The following is a 21,535-nucleotide window of genomic DNA, read 5'->3' as shown; positions in this document are numbered from 1 at the left end:
GACAACAACTTGCATTTCTATAGCGCTACTCGCACAGGGTAGCGCTTGACAGTGGCGGAGCATGACGTCGAGCAGGGGTCAAAGAGGAAGGTTTTCAGGTGCAATCTGAAGTTGGGGAAGGAAGGGGCAAGGCGGAAGGATAGAGGAAGAGTGTTCCAGAGTTTCAAGGTCATAGTGGCTGGAAGCGCAGCCACCAATGGTGGAAAGGAAGTCACGAGGGACATGCAGAAGGCCAGAAGCAGTCGAGCGGAGGCAGCGGGTAGTGGGTTGGGGGATTAAGTAGATCAGAGATTAGGGAGGTGCCAGGGCAAGAAGGGATTTGAAAACAAGTGTGAGGAAATTTAAATCGATTCGTTCAGCGATAGGGAGCCAGTGGAGCCTGGCTAGAACTGGTGTGACGGAGATTAGTGTGTTTGAGTATGCGGGAGGCGGAGTTTTGAAACACCTGGATTTGGAGTATGGTGGAGCTAGGTAGGGCAAAGGGGGCATTTGAAAAGTCAAGTCGGGAGGTGACGAACGAATAGACGAGTGGTTCAGCTGTGTCTGGTGTAAGGTGCGGGCAGTGAGGTGGAGGAAGGCAGTCTTGGTCAGGGACCAGATGTGGGGAAAAAAGGAGAGCTGAGGGTCGAATCTGACGCCAAGGTTGCACAACGGTTCAATGAGTCTGAACGATAGGCCGGGGAGGTCGAGGAGGTCAGAGCCACAGGATACAAGACGTTGACGAGAGCTTGGCTTCCGTCTTGTCAACATTTAGTTGTAAGAAGTTTGCCTCATCCAGGCCCTGATGTATGCCAGACAAGCTGACAGAACATCGGCAGACCTGGAGGAGGAGAAGTAGATTTGTGTGTCGTCCATATACATGTGGAAGTTTACCCCAAATCTAGATGATGTCGCCAAGAAGGAGCATATAGATGAAGGAAGAGGGCCAAGGATGCGAGCCTTGGGATATGCTACAGATGACTGGCGGGGGTGGGAGGAGAAACTGTTTGAAGAGACAAAAATGAAGGCGGTTTGATAGGTAGGACTTGAACCGGGCTAGTGTGGTCCCACTAAAGTGGATGAGGGAAGAGAGGTGGTGGATGAGGATGACATGGGTGAGAATTTACTGTACATAATTCCTGTACTGTACAATTTGTGTACATATTATACATATCTGTAATGTGCAATCAAATCAGATTTTCGTATACTCGCTGGCAACATGCAATGTGTCAGGGAACCGAGCATGTAAGATGTTATTATTGTAACTTTCATTTCTTGTGAGTACATTGTTTGCCATAAACTAGTAATAGGTAAAGCTGATGATTGCTGCTTTCTCTGATACACACTGGTTTTAGTTCTACCAGTATAACATTTCATCTTTTCTTTCTTCACAGAAAGCAATAGTTTCTCATTAAGATCTGTCCTGAGCCAAAGTCAAGAATCAAGGCCTCCCTTGGCACTGGACTCATTCAATATTTTGTCCAAACCTCCTTCTATCTTAGAGCCCTTCAGCAGCCTCTTATCAGGAGGCCCCTCTACCACCAAGATAGAAGGTTCAAGCCTTAGAGATCTACTAAACTCTGCCCCAGGAAAGTTACAACGAGGGACTGCGGACACCACTCTGCCATTTCCATCAGTTTTTACACCTGTATCAAAGGTAATTTAAGTAAAGTGATGTTTATGAAAGTTTCAGTGCTATATCCTGTAATTCATATAAATCATCCATTATTATAACATGTGTACTCCTGTGTTTATCTTTTTCCTTTGAAGGCTATAAACAGCAAGTAAATTTTAAAAAGAAATGTCAGCAATTGCAGGGGAGGTGGGTGGTAAATAAAATTATAGAATGTACCAGTGTAATAAAGTTCATAGACCGAAAGTCTAAAGAGACAATTTGGGCACTAATATTTTAGTGAGATTGCATGTGGAGCACTATCCAGTTTTTGTCTTCCTACTTACAAAATGACAGGCCAAGGAAAGGGTTTGAAAAAGAGGACAAAAGTGGAACTGCATTTTCAGCTAATGTACTGAAAGAGTTAAATTTATTCTCATTTGACAAAAGTTATCAAGGGACATGATCGAGTCTTTTTACGTGAAGGAGACAATCAGTAGGATAGATAGGAAGAAGTTCTTGATGTCGAAATACCAGAAAAGGATATTGGGACATGAATGCAAGCTAACCACTTCACACTAGTTGACTGCTACCTCATGTTGTAAATGCATGTGCTGTTAAAATGCTTTTTTTTAAAAAAGTTGGCAAACTCTTGACTTAGTAGGAAGTAGAACAAAAACAAATTACATTGGTAAAGCACCTTTCACATCAGGAGGATATCGTAAGTTGCTGGATCTGCATCCGAGCTGGTGATTGGAATCAGGAGGGGTGGAGGGTAGTGGTAGGAGGGTGACTGAAGGCACGGTCGAAAAAGGTGCTGGAAGGAGGCAAGGGAGGGATCGAGGCAGAGGGACTGTGGTTTGGAGTTCCAGAGGGTGGGGACAAAGAGACTGAAGGCCTGCACACCAATGGTGGGGCGGGCATGGCAAGGGACGTAAAGCAGGCCGGAGCCCACTGAGCTGAGGGAGTGGACAGATTAGGGCGTTATGAAGTCACAGGTGTAGAGGGGAGCAAGGCCGTGGAGGGCTTTGAAGGTGAGGACCAGGATCTTGAACTATATCCTCTGAGTGATGGGGAGCCAGTGGAGCAGGGCGACGATGGGGGTGATAGGCTTGCGGAGCCTGGTGTGGGAGAGGACACGGGCTGCAGAGTTCTGGATGATTTGCTGCCTGTGGAGGGAGGAGTTGGGGAGGCCGACAAGCAGGAGTTTGGGTAGTCGAGCCTGGATGTGATGAATGCGTGGATGAAGTTCTCGGCAGAGAGACAGTGGCAGAGTCGAGCAATGTTGAGGAGGTGAAGCGGGTCATGGCACTGATGAGGGGGGTGGTAAAGGACAGTTGAGGGTCGAACAGGATGAATGGGTTCCGTAATGGCTCCATGAGGTGTAGAGTGCATCCATGAAAGGTGATGCTGTCAGAGTCAGGAGGTATGGAGGCTCTGTAACCACAGTGTTGATGTGGCAGGTCTGGTTAAGCTTCTTGACTAGGAGCCAAGCAGGGGGGCTTTGTTCTTGTTGACATTCAACTGGATAAAGCTAGCTCTCATCCAGTACTTGATGTCCGAAGGCAGCCTGTGAGAACAGCAGTGGTCCTGGAGTCGAGGGTGGAAGTGGAGAGGTACAGTTGGGTATCATCTGCATACATGTGGAAGTTGATCTCATGTCTACGGTTGATGTCACCAAGAGGAAGCATTCAAATGTTGAAAAGGAGGGCATCAACGACAGAGCCCTGGGGGATGCGGGGGCTGGAGGAGAAGCTGTTCGTGGAGACCTTGGGAGAGGTAGCATTTGAACCAAGCAAGCGCAGGTCCATGAAGTTGAGAGGCGAGGTAGTGGAGGAGAATAGAATGGTCGACAGTGTCAAGAAACGTTGAAGAGGACAAAGAGGCAGAGAGAACCCTGGTCGCAGATGGACAGAATGTCATTTGTGACTTTGATCAGGGCTGTTTCCGTGCTGTGGGTAGAAGAATACAAGATTTGTGTGGAAGGGAAATGAAACTACTTTGAACAAGCCAGATGTGGACTAAAAGATATATTTTTTATATATTCCATTTTGGGATGTAGGTGATATGGGCATTTTGTTAGGATTTATTGCCCATTCGTAGTTCTTTCTCTTTAAACCATTGGAGGCCTTTTAGCGATCGTGCTCCCATAATGTTGTTTCATATAGAATTCCAGGTTTTTGGCACAGCGTTAATGGAGTGGCGATGAATGTCCAAATCAGGATGGTGTGTGACTTGGAATTGCTATGATGCTGCTGCTCTTGTCCTGGGTTGACACCTCAGGCACTGAGAGCATCAACATCCAAGGATTCCCACTCCACCTTACTAAGCCAGTCCGGAACCTTGGTGTTTTGTTTGACCCTCAACTATCCTTTCTACCCCACATCCGTGCCACAACCTGCTCGGCCTTCCCCCACCTCCACAACATCGCCCAGCTCCGCCAGTGTCTCACACCGGAGGCCACTGTAACCCTCAAACACGCATTCATAACATCCAGGCTTGACTATTCAAACTCCCTGCTTGTCAGCCTCCCCAACTCCTCCCTCCATAGGTTGCAGATCATCCAGAACTCGAGCCAATGTCCTTTACCACACCAGGCCCTATCACCCCCGTGCTCGCTCGACTCCACTGGCCTCCCATCTCACAGAAGATTCAAGATCCTGGTCCTCGCCTTCAAAGCCCTCCATGACCTTGTGCTTTCCTACTTATGTGACCTCCTACCTCCCTGCCAACCTGCCCTTTCCATCTGCTCAGCTGGCTCCGGCCTGCTTCTTGTCCCCCACTTCGCTGCCCCACTATTGGCGGAGTGCACTCTGCCTCCATTCTCTGGAACTCCATCCTGCAGTCACTCCGCCTCGCCCCCTCCCTTGCCTCCCTCAAGACCCATCTCAAGACCCTCCTCTTCAACCGTACTTTCAATCACTTTCCTTCCCCCCCGCCCTCCACCCTCCCAATCCCGACCCCCAGATTGGATCCGAAACAATGACTGTCCAGTTCCTTGGGACGTCCTCCTGACGTGAAAGGCACTATACAAATGTCATTTTATTGTTGTCGTTGTGGAGATTACAAGGATGGAAATTGCTCTTAAAACATGGTTAGTGAGTTGTTATAGTGCATGCTGAGAGAGTAGCCCCACTGTCGTCTGTGGGAAAGGGAGTGGACTGACCTGAATGGCCAGGCTGCATGATACCAACCTTGTTGAGGCTGGATTATCCAAGTGAATGGTGAGTACCTGACTTGCACCTTGTGGGTAGTGGAAGGTTTGAGGCATTAGGAGGTGAACCACACAACACAAGAGACCTTAGCCTCCGTGCAGCTCTTGTAACCACAGTGTTGATGTGGCTGGTCTTTTTGTCGATGACTACTCACAGGATGTTGAGAGTGGTGTACGCGGCAATGCTTGTGCCACTAAAGATCAGGGGAGGTTTACTGAGAATCTGGGTAGACTGGTTGTGTTTCTTGGAGGAGAGGATGTTAAGTATTTAAAACAATAAAAGGAATTCACAGGTAATGTGAATCCCATTACAAGGGAGCATAGCCTTAAAATTAGAACGAAGACAGTGAGAGCTGAGGTCAGGAAGCATTTTTTCACACACAGGATTGTCAAATGTGAAATCTTCTGCCCCATAAAGCTGTAGAGGAGAGATCAGTGGAAATGTTTCCAAGAGAAATAGACAGGTGCTTGGGTAGTGGAGGTATTAAGCAGTATGGCAAAGGGGGGTGTGAGATTAGGATTAAAAGATCTGACTGGATCAAATAATTAGGTGGAGCAAGTTTGATGGGCTGAATGACCTCTTTCTGTTTTTTTTGTTCTATAACAGCACTTTGGTTAGAGCTGATCATTATCTAGTTCTTATATAACACAGATGTGCTCAAGATTGATTTATATAGAACCGTATAGCTCTGGAATCTTTCTTAACTTCACAACAACTGTACTTGTATCTCAATCTTTTAGTTTTATTGCTGGTACCCTTAATTATATAACCTGCTCTTTCACAGGCTGATAAAGGCAAGGGTGGCCTACCAAACTTCCTGGATCATATAATTGCGTCAGTGGTAGAGAACAAAATGTCTAGTGACACAGCAAAGCGGAGTGGGAACTCCACAGAGCCACTGAGAGAGAGCAAGAAGCAAGGTGTGATGGAGATGAGCGTTCTGGACCCCAATACCCAACACTGCTGGCTCTGTGATGGCCGTCTGCTCTGCCTGCAGGACCCCAGCAACAAGAACAACTGGAAGATCTTCAGGGAATGCTGGAAACAGGGACAGGTACACAGCACAAACACTGAGTGTATGTGGTGCACATGCAGAGGCGTTAATAAAGATTCTAGCTCAGCAAAAAATTATGGTCGTGGGAGTCTGGAGTTGAGTAGAGAGGTTCCATTAGCCTGAAATTGCAGTTTTGTGAGCTCCTTGTTAATCCATTGTGTGTTCAAATGCCACACAAAGCATATAATTGTGCATCTTACAAATGGGAGCAAAACCCCCACCTTTTATGAATGATGTAATTAATATTAGTCACCTCATGCATGTCATGTTTATTTTGTGACCAGGAAAAATTCAGTTTTACCATTAAATCACTTCACAATTTCATTTGAATTATTGTACTGCAATCATTGCAAAGTTCTCCGAAGTTTAAATAATTTCAAAGTTGGCCAGACCAGTTTCATATCCAAACTATACATGAGTAGTTCAGATACCTAGACTCGTGCTTTGATGATTTTATCAATGATACTGACCATGTGTCCAGATGCAAGAATATGCCTGGTATTCTTAAGGGAACAATTCCAGCCAGAAACATCATCAAAAAAATATATAATCAAGGGTACATGAATTGCAAACTCGATCGTTTCTCTTGCATGTTTTTAGCCCGTATTGGTCTCTGGTGTCCATAAGAAGCTGAACACAGCGCTTTGGAAACCGGAAGCTTTCAGCCGAGAATTTGGGGACCAGGAGGTTGATTTGGTCAATTGCAGAAATTGCGCTATCATCTCTGATGTTAAAGTCCGGGACTTTTGGGATGGCTTTGAAGTAATTTCAAGTAAGTACAGAGTTTTAACTATTCTCATCATGTTGTATTTGTAGATTTCCTGTGACCCTTTCTTGTGAAATTCAATTTCCTTTCAGAGGATGTTAACAATGCAGACTTTGAAGTTCAGTCAAAGATCACAAGGTGATGATGGGGAGGGGGGAGGTAAGAGGAGAATAAAGGAGTGAGTTTTCAAAGCTAAGTTAAAGCTATTTGGGGCTGCATATTTGTTTTTCAGCTACAAAGCCCTTCGTTGTTAATGGGCTTTTTATTGGTAATATTTCGATCGATGGGTGATTGTGCTTTGATTTTGAATTCTTAAATGTGTTCGGTCTCATGATGTTAAAACAGCCACTGATGGCTGGAATAGGCAGCTTGGGAACAAGTATTTATGAGGACTATGAGTCAATTACCTGTGAATCAGGTATTGCGTTAAAGTCTTAACTGACTAATCTTGGTGGCAGTAAGAAAGAAGCCGTTTCTTAAAACCCTAACTAAACTTAATTTCAAAAAGTACAAGAAAAATAAAACTGCTGAAAGTAGTGACTATTTAAAATTCTGCTATGGTCTTGAAATAGAACGTTTGAAGTCTGAAGAAGGACAGCCAATGGTTTTGAAACTCAAAGACTGGCCTCCAGGTGAAGACTTCAGGGACATGATGCCAACCAGGTAGTAAAATCGACATTTCTGTATCTAGCTCTTCATGCTTTGTAAGCTGCAGGCTCCCAGGAAACCATTCTCTTGGTATTTTCTGTTTTCCAGGTTTGATGACTTGATGAACAATCTCCCCCTACCTGAATACACAAAAAGAAATGGGAGGTTAAATCTGGCCTCAAGGCTACCAAACTACTTTGTACGTCCTGATCTGGGACCAAAGATGTACAATGCCTATGGTAAGTATCTAAAGTTTCTTCAAAAAATCTGTCTTGGCACAGGCATGTCAAATGTGACTCCTGTTCATTTGAAGTTTGCTTTAAAACTGTGGTGTTTGTGCATTACATACAAACGTGGATCCAAGATTGACGTTTCAGTGAATCAAAAGTGTTTCCGTTTATTCCTAGAATGTACAATTGCTGATCTCAGCCTTGCACTTATATACATGTTGCTGATACAAGCAGAACCTACTGCTTGCATCATTTTTTCATATTATCAGCACAATGTCACCCACCTGTTCCCTTCTAAAGACAGCAATTCAGGATAAAATTTAATATTCTATATTCCTGACACCAATTATTGGAAATATTTACTATAAATGGTGTTTAATTTAGCTTTGCTTAGAATGGTTCAGTTAGAGTGAATTAATAAATATACTTGGGTCTCTTAACCTAAGGAAAAACAGTTTGGCAAATTTGGTTTGGATACTTGTAAGCATGGTGATGGATTTCCGCATGTGTCAGATACCTGACCGACCAAAAAAAGGCAAAGGTTTGCTGGATGTCATTATTAAACTTTTTTTGAGATACAATTGCAGCTTTATTGTCTTTCTTCAGGTTTGATTACAACAGAAGATCGAAAAGTTGGAACAACCAATCTCCATCTAGATGTGTCTGATGCAGTTAACGTGATGGTTTACGTTGGCGTACCAATAGGAGAAAACAATCATGAAGATGGTAAACCGTACTGATTGTACATGTTAGTTTTCCCGCTGGTGGCAATATCTTCCTTTATTCTATGAATGTGAACGGTGGTTTCACTGAACCAAGGACTGTTTCACATATGCAAAATCACAATCATCACTTCAATGGGTTTACTGAAGTCTTGCATGAGAGGTGATGCTGGCCCACAGAATAAACAGCATATATTTGTGTCATAGTGATGTGATTGGGTTCTCTCACTTGTGTGATGAGTGGACAGATGACATTTGTAAATTATGGGTGGTCTTTCACATGCTTGTGAAATAACTACTGTGACTCCCACCACAAGTGAGGTATTTTGTACTATGTATGGTAACCATAACATTGAAAAATAACTTCCTTTCCAGTAAAAATTCAAGATGAACATAAGTGGTTTGAAAGACCCTTTGGTCAATATGCAATTATATATTGAAATAACTGATGGAAGTACGAGCAGAAATTATTGCATATTTCAGAGAATGGGGGGAATCAGGCTGCGTAAAATAGCTTGAAAGCTATGGGGTTTGTGTGGGAAAAGGGGAACATGCTGTAGCAACATTTCTGATACCTAAGCATGTTAGCTTGGTCCACTAGGTGGCACCCCCATTTATGGATTGCATAATTGTGGATTGAAATCCATTCTGGGGGTGTGCTGCATTATCCAAGGTTCCAGCCTTGTAGGTGAGATGTTAAATCAAGGTCCTGTCTGTTTGACCTCATGGGGAAATTAAAAGTATTTCATGATCCTATTTGAAAAGGAGTTTCTCCTTGTGTCCTGTTAAACACTCCTCCAGATTAATTGTTCATTTATCAATTGGTTGTTTAAGGAACCTTATTGGTGCAAATGGCTGCCATGTTTGTATATAAAAACGCTCAAAATCACCCATAATATGTGTTGACATGTTTCAATGTGATTAGGAACAACATATATAGCTCCCTGAGGACCCCTGGTGACAGAAATGAGTACTTCAGCAATATGCTAGTTGGACCCTCATAAAATGGCTGAGTACTTGACTGTTTTGTTGCTGTCTTGTCCTCGACAACATTCTCACAAAGAAATTTTGTGCTCAAAATGTTTATTTTAAAAAAAAGTACAAATTGAACTGACAGAAAATGAGAAAGAGAATCGCTGGTAAATCATCTGCTTTCAAAAAAAAACATTTGGAGGTCGCAATTGGAGGTAATCTCCTTTTCAAACTCCAAACAGTTGAAATTTGCAAAGATTTGTGATTTTACTACAAGGTTTACTGCATATAGTATTCTTTCTTTGGGCTTTCTACAATTTGGGTGGGAGGAGAATTGTACTGATCCTCAATGCAGGGCAGTTGGGAATTTTTTGAGTTGGTTGTATAATCTTCTAATCTTGATAAAATAGACTTGAGAATGTGGGTTCAGGAAATGCTTCAAAACCAAATGAAATAAAAGATTAGATGTTCATGAAACAAGCTATCACTAGGCTGTCAAAGGTTTGGATGTTTTTCTGCTGTTTGATTAGACATGGATGTCTGCAATACTTTAATGCAGAATAATCAGTACAGTTGGATGTAAAAACCTTGAGTAGAAATGAATAGGAAATGCTGTTTGGAAAGATCGTATCTTGTTATGGCATTAAGCAGTAAGGTTAACTTTCAGAATCATGTTTCACTGTACTTACAAAGGAATTTGCAAAACAATCTCACAAATGTGGGGTCCTGGACTTGGTAGTTTCGTTTAAGCTAGAGGAATTTGTGTGAGTTGTTCAGTCTTTAAGATTTGGACAGGAAATCAGAAGTCCTATACAATTTGACTTCAAAGAAGACAAAATAAGTGTGTTGTACATTCTTTATCAGAATCCTTAAAACAAAAGCCGTAGTGCCACCAGCCCTCATCAAAAGCCATTCTCCAAAGCACCATCTCATTGATCGTAGTGCTTTCCTCAAATCAAATATTTTTCCCAGCAGTGACAGCTGCTTAATAAAGCAGCATTAACATCTAGCTCAGGGAAATTGTTATACTTTCACTGCTCAGTGACGTGGTACTATGGAAGAAAAGATCCTGCTTTAATATTCATTACTATATGTATTCATTTATATCATTGCGTTTGTCTTACCGCTCACAGTTGTGACAGTGCTATTTTATGAAGCAATTTTTGTATCATTGCAGGAGAATATTTTTCTTCAATGATTTATACTTCTTTGAGAGTACAATGTGAAAATGACTTCATATCCAGTAGCAATTTACGTTGCCTAATAGAAGCAGCATGGTGGTCAGGCAAGGACCCCTTGTCTGTATGACACTGATTGTTTTCCCATCCACAGGTAGAGCATACTATGGTGATGGAGAATGGGACAAGATTTGTAGCTTAATGGTGATGGATAGCCATGGCCATGTGCTGTACTGGGATTGGAGTTCTATTGTAGCACTGCAGTAAAAGATTAGGTTTTTTTTTTAAAAAAAACTCACCCCGGTGTGTTTACAACCAAGTTGACTATTTCCTATAAACGCATCCACACAATATGAATACATAAAAGAATGTTGTAATTGGTGGGGAGGAGGAAGAAAGAGTACTGATTTAGATTTTTAATGGTACCTTTATAGCTGCCGGCTTAGCAGTCCTTCAGATTTAAGCCTTATGTGTCCATATGAGCATTTGATGAGCAAAACTGGGGGCCACAGTAAGTGTATAGATTGGAAAGTTATACACTTGTCTAATATGCACCCTCAGAATGGTGTCCATAGAGTGAATGAGAGGGTGGGAAAGAGTGAATCATAACTGGATTTAAATGGATATTCACTTCGAGCAGAGTGTTTATTTTTATTGTTGCACTAATTCTTTGTCAAATCACTCTGGATAACCAAAGCCATTTGTTTTTAGTTATATGATGATTTTCTTCATTCACAGATACAGATGTCAGTGGAGTAACAGGTCTGTGCATTTTCATATTGCTTTTGAGGCATGCCATTGCTTACTTTAGCTCTTACCTCATTACTGCTCAGGAGTCATGATGAGATCAGGTGGTGGCACATGGTAGAAATTAAATTATAAATATCCTTTGTGCTCCCAAAATGGTCTTAAATCTTGCAATAACCTTCCTCTGAATCTGCACAAACAAATAATGCTTCAATGTATTTAGCCATTTTTCCCTCTGGATGTGAGAATGTCATGAGCTTCTTTTCCCTCTTTGGATGTGAGAATGGTCACTCGCTGTCTACTTTGTGAATACAATAACATCTCTGTTGAATCCCTCTATAAATTTGATAATATTTCTGCTGTACAACAATAACAAGATTCCATTTATAGAGTGCCTTTCACATCAGGAGGACGTCCCAAGGCGCTGGACAGTTGGGTCAGGACCCGAGTACAGGGCTTTGTGAGAATATTGGCAACCTGATTAGAAATGTTTTAATTCATGTCTTGTGTTTCTTTGCAATGGATTTTACACACTTTCTGTAAGGGTGCTGTATTTAATCATTCCAAAAGATACAACTTTTCTGCCATTTATTTAAGCTTGTCTTTGTAAAACCATTACAATATCTCATTTTCCAAGACTGTTCTCAACACTAAAGCTTTAAGAGGAACAGAATTATGTTCACTCGTCCAACCGTTATCAGTTGCTTCATGAAAGCCCTCAGGTTCAAATGCCTGATATTGATTGCAGTATTAATTGAGCTTTGTAACTACTGTAAGTGACATTCCTACTGTTCTCAGTTGGAGAATTTGACAGTTCATATCCAATGGGAGGAAAACTTGCTGATTTTCAAAAAAAAATCTCTATACTGTTACTACATTATATTTTATTACTGTATTTTGCTATAATCCAATATATTTACATTTTGTGAGTAATTATTTGAAGAGAATAAGAAAGGCCTGTGATACTGTTCATTATATTACTATATGAATACTCTGACTTTCATGGTTTAGCTTGTCTTCAGTGTCATCTTCTAACCAGTTAGCGGCTGTTTGGTGGAACTTTGTCAGTATTACGTATGTTGCATATAACGACTAGGATAGAGGTTGCAATCCCAGGATTTTGGGAGCACCATTACCATACAGGATCCCGGGATTCCTGTATGGTAACAGTGCTCCCGAAATCCCAGGATCGCAAACACTAAACAGTGATGAGTCTGAAAAGCTAAAATATTGGAGATAAAATGTAAAGCAGCTGAACCAATTCTTAGCTTCCTGGTATGTTTTGACATCAAGGTTGTTTTCGAGTTGGGCTTTCTGATAGTCTCTTTCAGCAAACTGGATTACTGTATATAGGTTGAAATTGTAGAACTTTTCCTGTTCTAACAATAAAAAAACAGCCTTTACTGTTAGTTGAAAGTGTACATATCCAAGAAAGGGTAGACAATATTACGCAAGCTGAATACTCTTTCTATATTAGCCTCCTTATTTGTCAGCCGCTTGTTACTTTATGGTGTATTGTGATTCCGTTTTATTGTGTTGTGCAATCAGAGGTGATGAAGACCATTGAAGAAGGTGATGTAGATGACGTGACAAAAAAAAGAATTCACAAAAGTAAAGAAAAGCCTGGTGCACTCTGGCACATCTATGCAGCGAAGGATGCTGAGAAGATCCGAGAGCTGCTTAGAAAGGTAAATGGATTTCACTGGTTTTCACTTCATAGCTATCTGGAAAGAAAAACACAATTGGCTGCCGTGTTTGACCCACAAATATACAATCAATTCACTCTGCAGTATATTTTGTGAAGCGCTTTGAGCCATCTCAACGACGTGATAAGGTGCTAATCAAATGCAAGGATTATTATTATTATCTGCGGGACATTGCTGTGTGCAAAATTAGCTGCCACTGGTGCTCATGGTTACTGTACTTTAGAGTAAATCCCATGAAGCATTTTGAGGCCATCTCGATGACATAATAACGTTATGTTATTATGTTATCCAATGCAAGGATTAGTATTGACCACTGACAGAATTATGTAGAGGTTGGTTATTTTAATTTAAAATGAAAATTAATACAGAAATAAAATCATTAATGTATATAGGTTTGATTTTATGTGACTTCTTTCTTAGGTGTCCGAAGAGCAAGGTCAAGATAACCCGCCAGACCATGACCCAATTCATGACCAGAGCTGGTATCTGGACCAGACCCTGAGGAAACGTCTGTATGAGGAGTATAGCGTGCAGGGCTGGGCCATTGTACAGTTCCTGGGAGATGCAGTGTTCATCCCAGCAGGAGCACCACACCAGGTAAGGGAGTGCTGCTTCTTATATTTGAAGGGAAATGAGCCAGCCCTACTCTTAAGGTAATCTCATTGGCATCTTGTGTCACACAATTTCTGTAGTTTGTAGCAAAATGGGTTGTAGGATTGAGTACAATGGAGTGAGTGAGTGTTATTCAAAATAGTTGTGTTGGAACCTAGTTGAAATGAATAAACTATGTGTATCTCTTTCTCAGTGGCTCTGACACTCTTACTGATTGTCATCTCTCCCTCTCTCTATTCAATTACCGAGAGATTAACATTATCAATTGGCTATGTTAAAGTTTGTAACTTTTTGACTCACATATTTTGGAATCAGAAAGTGTACAGTTTTTCATTGCTCTGGTGATCTGGATACATATAACTGTTAATGGTGCTATGCTTTACCCTGATCTTTCATGCTTTACTCTGAGATAAAGGATCAAACTAAGAGGGCTATAAGTGTGCTGTAACATTCTTTGTTTTTCAGGTTCACAATCTGTACAGCTGTATCAAAGTAGCGGAAGACTTTGTTTCTCCAGAACACGTCAAACATTGCTTCCGCCTTACTCAGGAATTTCGGCACCTCTCAAATACTCACACCAACCATGAAGATAAATTGCAGGTACAATGCTCTAGATATCTCTATTTGCAAATCAAATTGTGCGAATGATATTCCTACTTAGAGCTCCGGTTCCTTATTTTCTGCAATTTCCCACAAATCATTCTGAAATAATGTAGGATTTCATTGCTGTTGCTTGGAAAAACAGTGTTGGAAACATAACAGAAAGCCTATACTTTAAGTCTTTCAGTGGAATGAGTGAATGAAACTCATTCCGATGAGACTGTTTTAACGTCAAATGTATTAGTTTTTTCTTTCAGTTGGTTCAGTTGTCTTTTCTCTTTCCCTTCCTCCCAAATCCAAAGCTGGTGTCATGGTTTGGTCACTATCTACAAATAGGAGACTATCTCTAGTGCTTTGCCTATGATATTATTTGAATTGACTTTTCATGGCACCGATATTAGTGCCTCATTTCTGTTGGATTGGTATATTATTATTCTGGGTTCTCTGAGCACTGGCAAATAACTTCCTATCACACAAAGAACAATGACTTTCTCTCCACACCCTGGAAAAATCCTAAGGGCCCTCTATACGGGCCAGCTGATACATCAGGCTGTCCGAGGTAGTAAATTAGCTTCGCCATCACTCTGCTTTTACACTATGTGAGAGCTTAAATAATAAAATGTACATTGTAGATTATTGATGGGATTCTATGTGTTGCCATGTCATTTCTGTCCTCAGGTGAAGAACATTATTTACCACGCTGTGAAAGATGCGGTCGGAACGCTGAAGGCTGAAGAACCCAAACTGGGAAAGTCATAAAGGCGTCTGTATAGGAGATCTGAGATGTGGAGGAACTGTTCTGTAACATAAGTACATGTGATTAAAAACCCAGAGGCTGCTTCGATGGGAGATAACTGAGCCGTTTGATAAGAGTTCAGTGCTGCAGTATCACAGTGGAATGTAGAATTTGAAACTGTTTTTGCTGTGTTGTACAGCACATTGTAGAAGCAGAGGATTTGGGAGAGTGCCACATCTAGTTAGTTTCACACTGAGTTAGTGATTATATTTTTTAAAAAATTGGTAAGTCCCTCTTCCCTTAATTTTTCATATTCATTCAAAGCGCTAGGATAGTGAGCTATCCTGTAGAAGTAGCAAAGCCCATGTTTATATACTGCAGTCTATTCCTAGAATAAGAAGCAAGTCTTTTTGTTGGCTCACATTAGAATATAGGCATAGATTTGTAGTCCATGTAGCACTAATCCTGTCGAACAGCTGGATGAAGACAAAAATGTCTCCCAGTCCCATTTCTAATGGTGAAGACTTGCAGTCTTTGACTGCTGGTAAGTGGGACAAATGGCCTTTTGAGATTTTGCTTTCCATTGACTGCAAACATGACCCCACTGTGTCTAAGCATTTTCGAAGATTATTTTTTTAAAAGGCATTTTCAACATTCCAGATTTTTGAGATTCAGGCTGATTTCGGTATAGGATCTCACTAACATACTGCGTGACAAATGGCTGAATCGAAATCGAGATCCAGCTAGCCATCCAGGTGACAAGATATTGATAGCGTTTCAGCTCAAAATTTGGAACAGTTCCGCAGTCCCTGTACCATCCGCAAATAAAGATGGCTGAGGGATGTTGATCTCTGTACATGAAGGTTTCCAGCAATGAAAAGTTAATTTTTGGAGGTTTTCTTGTTGACGAATTGGTCTTTGTCCCAGCTTAACATTTTTAAATATACCGCTGTAAAAGAAGCAACTTTCTCCAGAATGTTATTTACCCTCTAATGCAGGCTTCCCATTTCCAGCTTGTGTAGTCTGCCTGTAAACTAGATAGAAATGTTAATTCTCCTCATTCTACTTTCACAAAGCATGCAACCAACTGGTGACAACACCTCGTGTGTCTGGCTGCTAGATAATTGGAGGCTTTGAGCATGAGCACAAGGGTGTGATGTGATTCCCTTTGCTCCTGTGCTCTGGGTTAATACCTAGGGTCAATTGTATAGTGCGACAGTACGTTGGAAATTGAGCAGTGATGAAAGATTATCTCATGCGGAGTTTGACGCAAGGCAAAACCTCAAGTGCTAAAATGGAGTCTGTTGTGTCAATGTAGATAAAGACACAGTATTAGTATTAAATGTGAAAAGTACAGTCCTGAATGGTTGAAATCTGTTGTGAGACCCCCAACATTACTACATACAACCCTAGAATCTTTCATTGCGAAGTCGAGATTCATTACGACTAATCAAGACGTACTGAGCAAAAAGCTGTAGTTTTGCATCTTAATTTCAAAGCATTTTCTGAACTACAACCGAGAGAATTTAAGGAATAATGTACAAAATTGAGGGCATATAACAGTTCTTAGTCTTTTGGCAACCACCTTTATCCACCCCTATGCTGAAGTGTAAGGGTGAGGTGCAAGTATTTTTTAGGAGTTGGTTGGACTGATCATTGGCATTCCATTCCTCCTCGGGCTTTCAGTATTTTGCTCAACTGCTGCAGGGTAGTCTTAAGATAATTTTCCAATCCTAAAGTTTTAAGGAGGCTTATGCTGAGCAAACGTTAATAATTTCTGTGATTCAAGAGGCACTCATACCGCAGTATTGACAGTTCTATCAGTGGGTGTAGTGAGTTTTAGTTCTTTAAGCAATTTAAAGACTAGATTGCAGGATTCGTTAGCTCCCAGGGTGAGCTTGCATTTTTCACAGTTGTGATGCTCTGGTGTTTAATAAATCCGAAGCAATTTTTTTTATTAACGTTGGTAGTTTGAAATGTTGTGTAGTAAAGACAGGAAAGTGAGAGCCAGGGCGAGCCGATTGCAAAGTAACTTGGGTTTGGTTTTCGCGGTATTCAAGTGCCCAGCACGAGGGGAGATTGTTGAGTTCCACATGGTACTCTGGAAGAATTAAATCCAGTTGCTTGAATAATAAATACACTGAAATGGGGTGAAATCATTCTGTTTATCTACAAATTTGCTGTTCATTTCATGTCATGACGCTCGGTATCCAATGTTGGCTACAAGGGCTCCTTTCTTGTCACTAGAGTTAATCTGACAATTTTGTCTTGAGGCTTTTAATTTGTTTGAATCCTGACCCTAACCATTAAAATTCTTTGCTCCCCCCTCCTGAATTTTCAATCCTTGGTGTAAGCATTCTTCGATCCTAGGTTTGTCTTTGTAAGTGGGACAAAGGTAAAGAACTGTTTCTGTGTGGGAATCCCAACCCAGATGGTGGAATAAATTGACAGAATGATGTGGAACCGTGAGTTTTTAAAACGNTTTTTTGCCAGACAGCCTCTAAAGGCCAACAAAAAGAATGCAGTTTCCTTAACATGCTGAAAGTGATGTCTGTTCCCTGATCCCGTCCCTCAATATTCCATCCACTCCGTTGGTGAAAAGTAATTCTGGGGCCCTGTTGTGCTCAGTGTAAAATTGTTCCATTTTACAGCAAATCTTACACTGTGGTAAGCCTTTATTTAAAAGTAACCAACTATGAACGTATACTAGCAACATGAAACTAGAGGCTTGTCTCATCTTCCAAGTTACTGCATTAAGATTATTTTTTTAAAACTATATTCATATATACTTTTGATATTGATTTGAGGGGAAACTCACCTTGTCCCTCGTTGCAGCCGTTAAATTTAACTTCAGATTTCGTGTGAACACAAGCTGCCAACATTATCTGAAAGACTGTTGAAGCATATGACAGACTTCCAGTATTGATATTCATTACAAATTTGGCACCATTACCATTTTTTTTAAAAGATTTTTTTTCAAACCGTCTGCTTCTGAGATGTTAGGTATTTGGAAACAAAACCGTCTCTAGAAGTGTGTTTTTGTTGTTGTTTGGGCAGGTACCATAGTACCATTCGTAAATCAGATGTTTTTTGTTGATATGTATGCTGTTGTGACTCTTTAATAATAAAAGGATAAAAATGAAGAAAAAAATACTGTCATATAATGTAGAATACTTTGTCTTCATTTTACTGCAAGCATTTGTGAAGGGCTGATTTAGGTTTCACTATTCTTATTAAAATTTAAGGAAAACTCTGTCTGAGTTGATTTATTTTTATGACTTGCTGAGCGGGGGAACTAGATGATGCAGTAAATTGGGCAAAATTTCTTCACAACTTTGGTTCAAATCCTTCTCCAACAAAGACAGTAGATTTGAAATCAATTAACCTCTGTAATCTTGCATCTATTTTGCTGTAGCTCCACAGGCATCGCAACTGAAAATATTTCATAATTACTGGTGATTTGCATTTGCTATTTGTTTATATTACAGTTCTGTTGCTCTTCCAATTATATATCATATACTTGCATCTCCCACCTTGCCATTAGTGCCAAAAGCACCAGAGCTGTGGTTTGGGAGCTGTAGGGGAGCAGTTTGAGAGATTCAAATGAGCTTTTGTTTTCTAAATAAATGAGGATTTAAACAGAAGGAGTTATCCAATGGCAGTGAAGACTGATAGCTTACTCGGGTGACATCTGTTGCCCCTCGGGAAGTGTCTGTGTGAGTGCATTTATCCACTAGGGATTAACTTCCTGGAGAACAGTCTCAGCTGGGGGAGTAGCACATATCAATGAGTGTCTATTTTGAAAGATGATACTCCACTCTGAGTAAGAGGGTCATGGGTGGAGGTGGGTGTCTTGTTGTTCTGACTTAAAGAGATGTGTGTCTTGGTAGGAACTGTCTCCCTCTCTGTTGGAAGATGGTCACCCTTTGCTTCCTGTTAACGTCTGACAGTACAACTAAGGAACTGGCTGCAGGCAGACATGAGCAAAGGGAGACGAGAGAGCGTTCTGACTTGCTGTTGACCTTCACAGTACAGCTTGCAAGAGAGAAAGTAGATGGGAATTTTACAGGAAAGGGAGTGAAAGCTTCAAAACCCAAAGTGTCAGCAGGCCAAATGCCAGCTGAATCATTGAAAGTCATAAAATCCTTTTTGATAAAAGATATACAATTAATTGCACTTTACTGAAACCTATAATAAAAGCACTAAAACTTTGACCCTCTCTCACTCAATTGCTCTCTCTCTCTCTCTCTCTTCCTCCCCACCCCCCAGTCTGGTTTATGGAGTTCTGCAGCATAGTGGTTAGTGCGCTCGCTTGGCAAGTGAGAGGATCTGGGTTCAATTCCTGGGCAGGGTGAAACCTTAGACAAGCTTCCTTCCTCCACATGCCTTTGTTTACCTAGCAATTAGGAACCTGATCGCTTTCAGGGGTTAATAATCTCTTAATAAATAATTTGGTCACTCAATCCATGACTGTGGGACACTGCTGTGCTCATGTGGCTGCTGCATTTCTCCTGCAAAATATACATTTAAAATGTAAAGAATTCACTTTATATATTCTGTAAAGTGCTTTGAGAAGTAAGTGCCCACAACATAAGATGCTATATCAAAGGTGAGGATTATTCTTATAATATTCAGTCGCTACACTTTACAGTAGATCCTGTGAAGCGCTTCGAGACCTTCCTGACGTGTGCTTAGCTCAGTTGGGAGCATTCTTGCCTCTTGAGTCAAAAAGTTGTGGGTTCAAGCCCCATGTTGGGATTCTGAATCTTCTTAGTCTAGGCTAAAGGTTAGACACCTGGGCTTTTTTTTAAAAAAAAGGCCATCTGTAGAAATCTTATCAATCAGTCAGTCACCCTGACTAAAGCAGCTGTGTAATGAAGAGGCAAAGTCCAGGATCAAGCAGTGAAGTGGATTTGTGGCAAATATGGGAAGCAGCTACAGGGAAGGAGGTCTCTGTCCTACACTGCTCTGTCGCTAAGCACAATGGAGGCTTCACAGTGGACATGTCTATTTACCAAGGCCCCTTGCATGAGGACCTGGATTGAGCAGCTGGTGCTGAGGAAGCTTGGTACGTGACATTGGACTTGGACCTCGAGAACATCAAGGCGGCTAACAAGTCACAAGCTGTCCTATAAAGGTCCTCCCGCCACACTGAGGCCCGCCAGATAGCTGATGAGGAAACTCATATCTTGGGGTGACAGCTACTGGAAGGTATTACCTGGAGTCAGAGTTCGTGAACACACGTTTGTACGTCCCGCGCCTGGAATCCACCTTGATTGGCCTGCAGAGAGGCAAGCAGCTGTGCTTAAACTAGGCACCTCCAATTAGTGGAGCCATTGCTCAATGGGAAGGGATGTGTGCCTGAGCTGCGGACAGGCAGTCGGTGGTAATGCTCTCATGCATTTCATGCTGAGATGTTTTGCCCATTGGGAAGCCGCAGGGAGTTCCTTGTAACTACCATCCCCCTGGTGAGGCTCAAAGCTATGCTTGTCAGATGTCAAACAAACGAACTAGTGACTATCTGCGGTGGGATGGTGGGGCGGGAAGGAGAGGTAAGCAGGGCCTCCTCGGAGCTGAACTGTTTCCAAGGTGACATGTCTGGTAAGGGAATGTCGGAATCGAGCCAGCCTCTGTGGCAGTCTTGGTAGTCCGGTTCCTGAGCCAGGCAGGTCCACAGTATTCCAGAGCACTGCTGCTGACACACTACTGCTCATTACCAGGACCTGGAAGGGCAGACCAATCACTGGGGGCAGGGAGTCATCCCACTCAGCTCCTGATAACCCTGCATGCCAAAACCTTTATGGGTAGAGTAGTCCTAGCTGGACAATCAGTGGGAAAGCTTGCTGGACAGCAATATCAATGGCAAGCTATTCGGTTTTAGCTGGTTAGACTCCAGCAGTACACCAACACACACTCCTAAACTTAGTGCTTGCCAACTTGCACCTAATACTTTCCAGAGTTAGACAAGCAGGGTGCGTCCCTCCAGAGGGAGTGCGCATTCCATTCCAACAATCTATCTCTGGGATTTCCATGTGTAGGTGGGATGCCAAAAATTAAGAGAGGCAATGTATACAAAGAGATCACCACTCTCCTGTGACTCAGCCCAAAGTACAAGCTAAGAAACCTGGCAATACCCAATACCAGAGAGTGCCAGTCTATTAGAAAGGATTGAACTTGGAATCCCAAGATTACAGATGTGCTTGAGGTTGAAGCAGCACTCCCAACATCACAGTGAATTAATAAGTATATGAACTACCCAAACAGCAAAGCCTCACACCTATTTTTCAAACAAATTGAAAATGGTACCTGCCAAATCAATTGGGAATGAATGACTAACAGTCAGCTGAGGGTGTGCTATTTGCAGAAGTTGTCATTTTACATCACTGAACAAATTTCCCTGATTGCAGTTGGTACACACTGCTAAAATGTACTGTATGTGGTGGAGTCCTGTAGTTTAGTGGTTAGAGCACACTCTTTGCAAGTGAGAAGACCTGGGTTTGATTCCTGGCAGGATGAAAGGTTGGGCAAGTTTCTTTACTCCACACACCTTTGTTTACCTTGGAGTAAATAGGAAACCAGTTGTTAGACGATTGGCAGATTACTTTTCAGGGGATAATAATCCCTCAAAAAAAATTAAATTGGTCACTCAATCCACGATTGTTTTTGGAACAAAATATTCTAAAAGCAATTGCTTCTCGCACATTCAGCAATGTCTTTTTTCTGGAGACAAAATGAAGCTGTGTGAGTGGCTCCAGCAA

The 21,535-nt window shown here is 41.7% G+C and overlaps 1 protein-coding gene across 2 annotated transcripts in view; it reads left to right on the top strand.

The window, feature by feature from the left end:
* Nucleotides 1–18,030, top strand: part of LOC103177263 (lysine-specific demethylase 3B) — a 67,365-nt gene extending 49,335 nt beyond the window's left edge. The window contains exons 17-27 of one of the 2 annotated variants that reach the window (XM_007891345.2): nt 1,482–1,636; nt 5,591–5,860; nt 6,461–6,632; nt 7,199–7,289; nt 7,383–7,513; nt 8,111–8,230; nt 11,115–11,138; nt 12,672–12,811; nt 13,250–13,426; nt 13,907–14,041; nt 14,720–18,030. In XM_007891345.2, coding sequence (XP_007889536.2) covers nt 1,482–1,636; nt 5,591–5,860; nt 6,461–6,632; nt 7,199–7,289; nt 7,383–7,513; nt 8,111–8,230; nt 11,115–11,138; nt 12,672–12,811; nt 13,250–13,426; nt 13,907–14,041; nt 14,720–14,800 — 1,496 coding nt within the window. In that variant the 3' untranslated portion in view covers nt 14,801–18,030. Of the gene's footprint in view, nt 1–1,373; nt 1,637–5,590; nt 5,861–6,460; nt 6,633–7,198; nt 7,290–7,382; nt 7,514–8,110; nt 8,231–11,114; nt 11,139–12,671; nt 12,812–13,249; nt 13,427–13,906; nt 14,042–14,719 lie in introns of both variants that reach the window. The other variant, XM_007891344.2, reaches the window with a different exon arrangement.
* Nucleotides 18,031–21,535: the final 3,505 nt, after the last annotated feature.

Source organism: Callorhinchus milii, unplaced genomic scaffold, assembly GCF_018977255.1.
Source record: "Callorhinchus milii isolate IMCB2004 unplaced genomic scaffold, IMCB_Cmil_1.0 Scaffold13, whole genome shotgun sequence".
Lineage (NCBI taxonomy): Eukaryota > Metazoa > Chordata > Chondrichthyes > Chimaeriformes > Callorhinchidae > Callorhinchus > Callorhinchus milii.
This window is presented reverse-complemented; position numbering and strand designations above follow the sequence as displayed.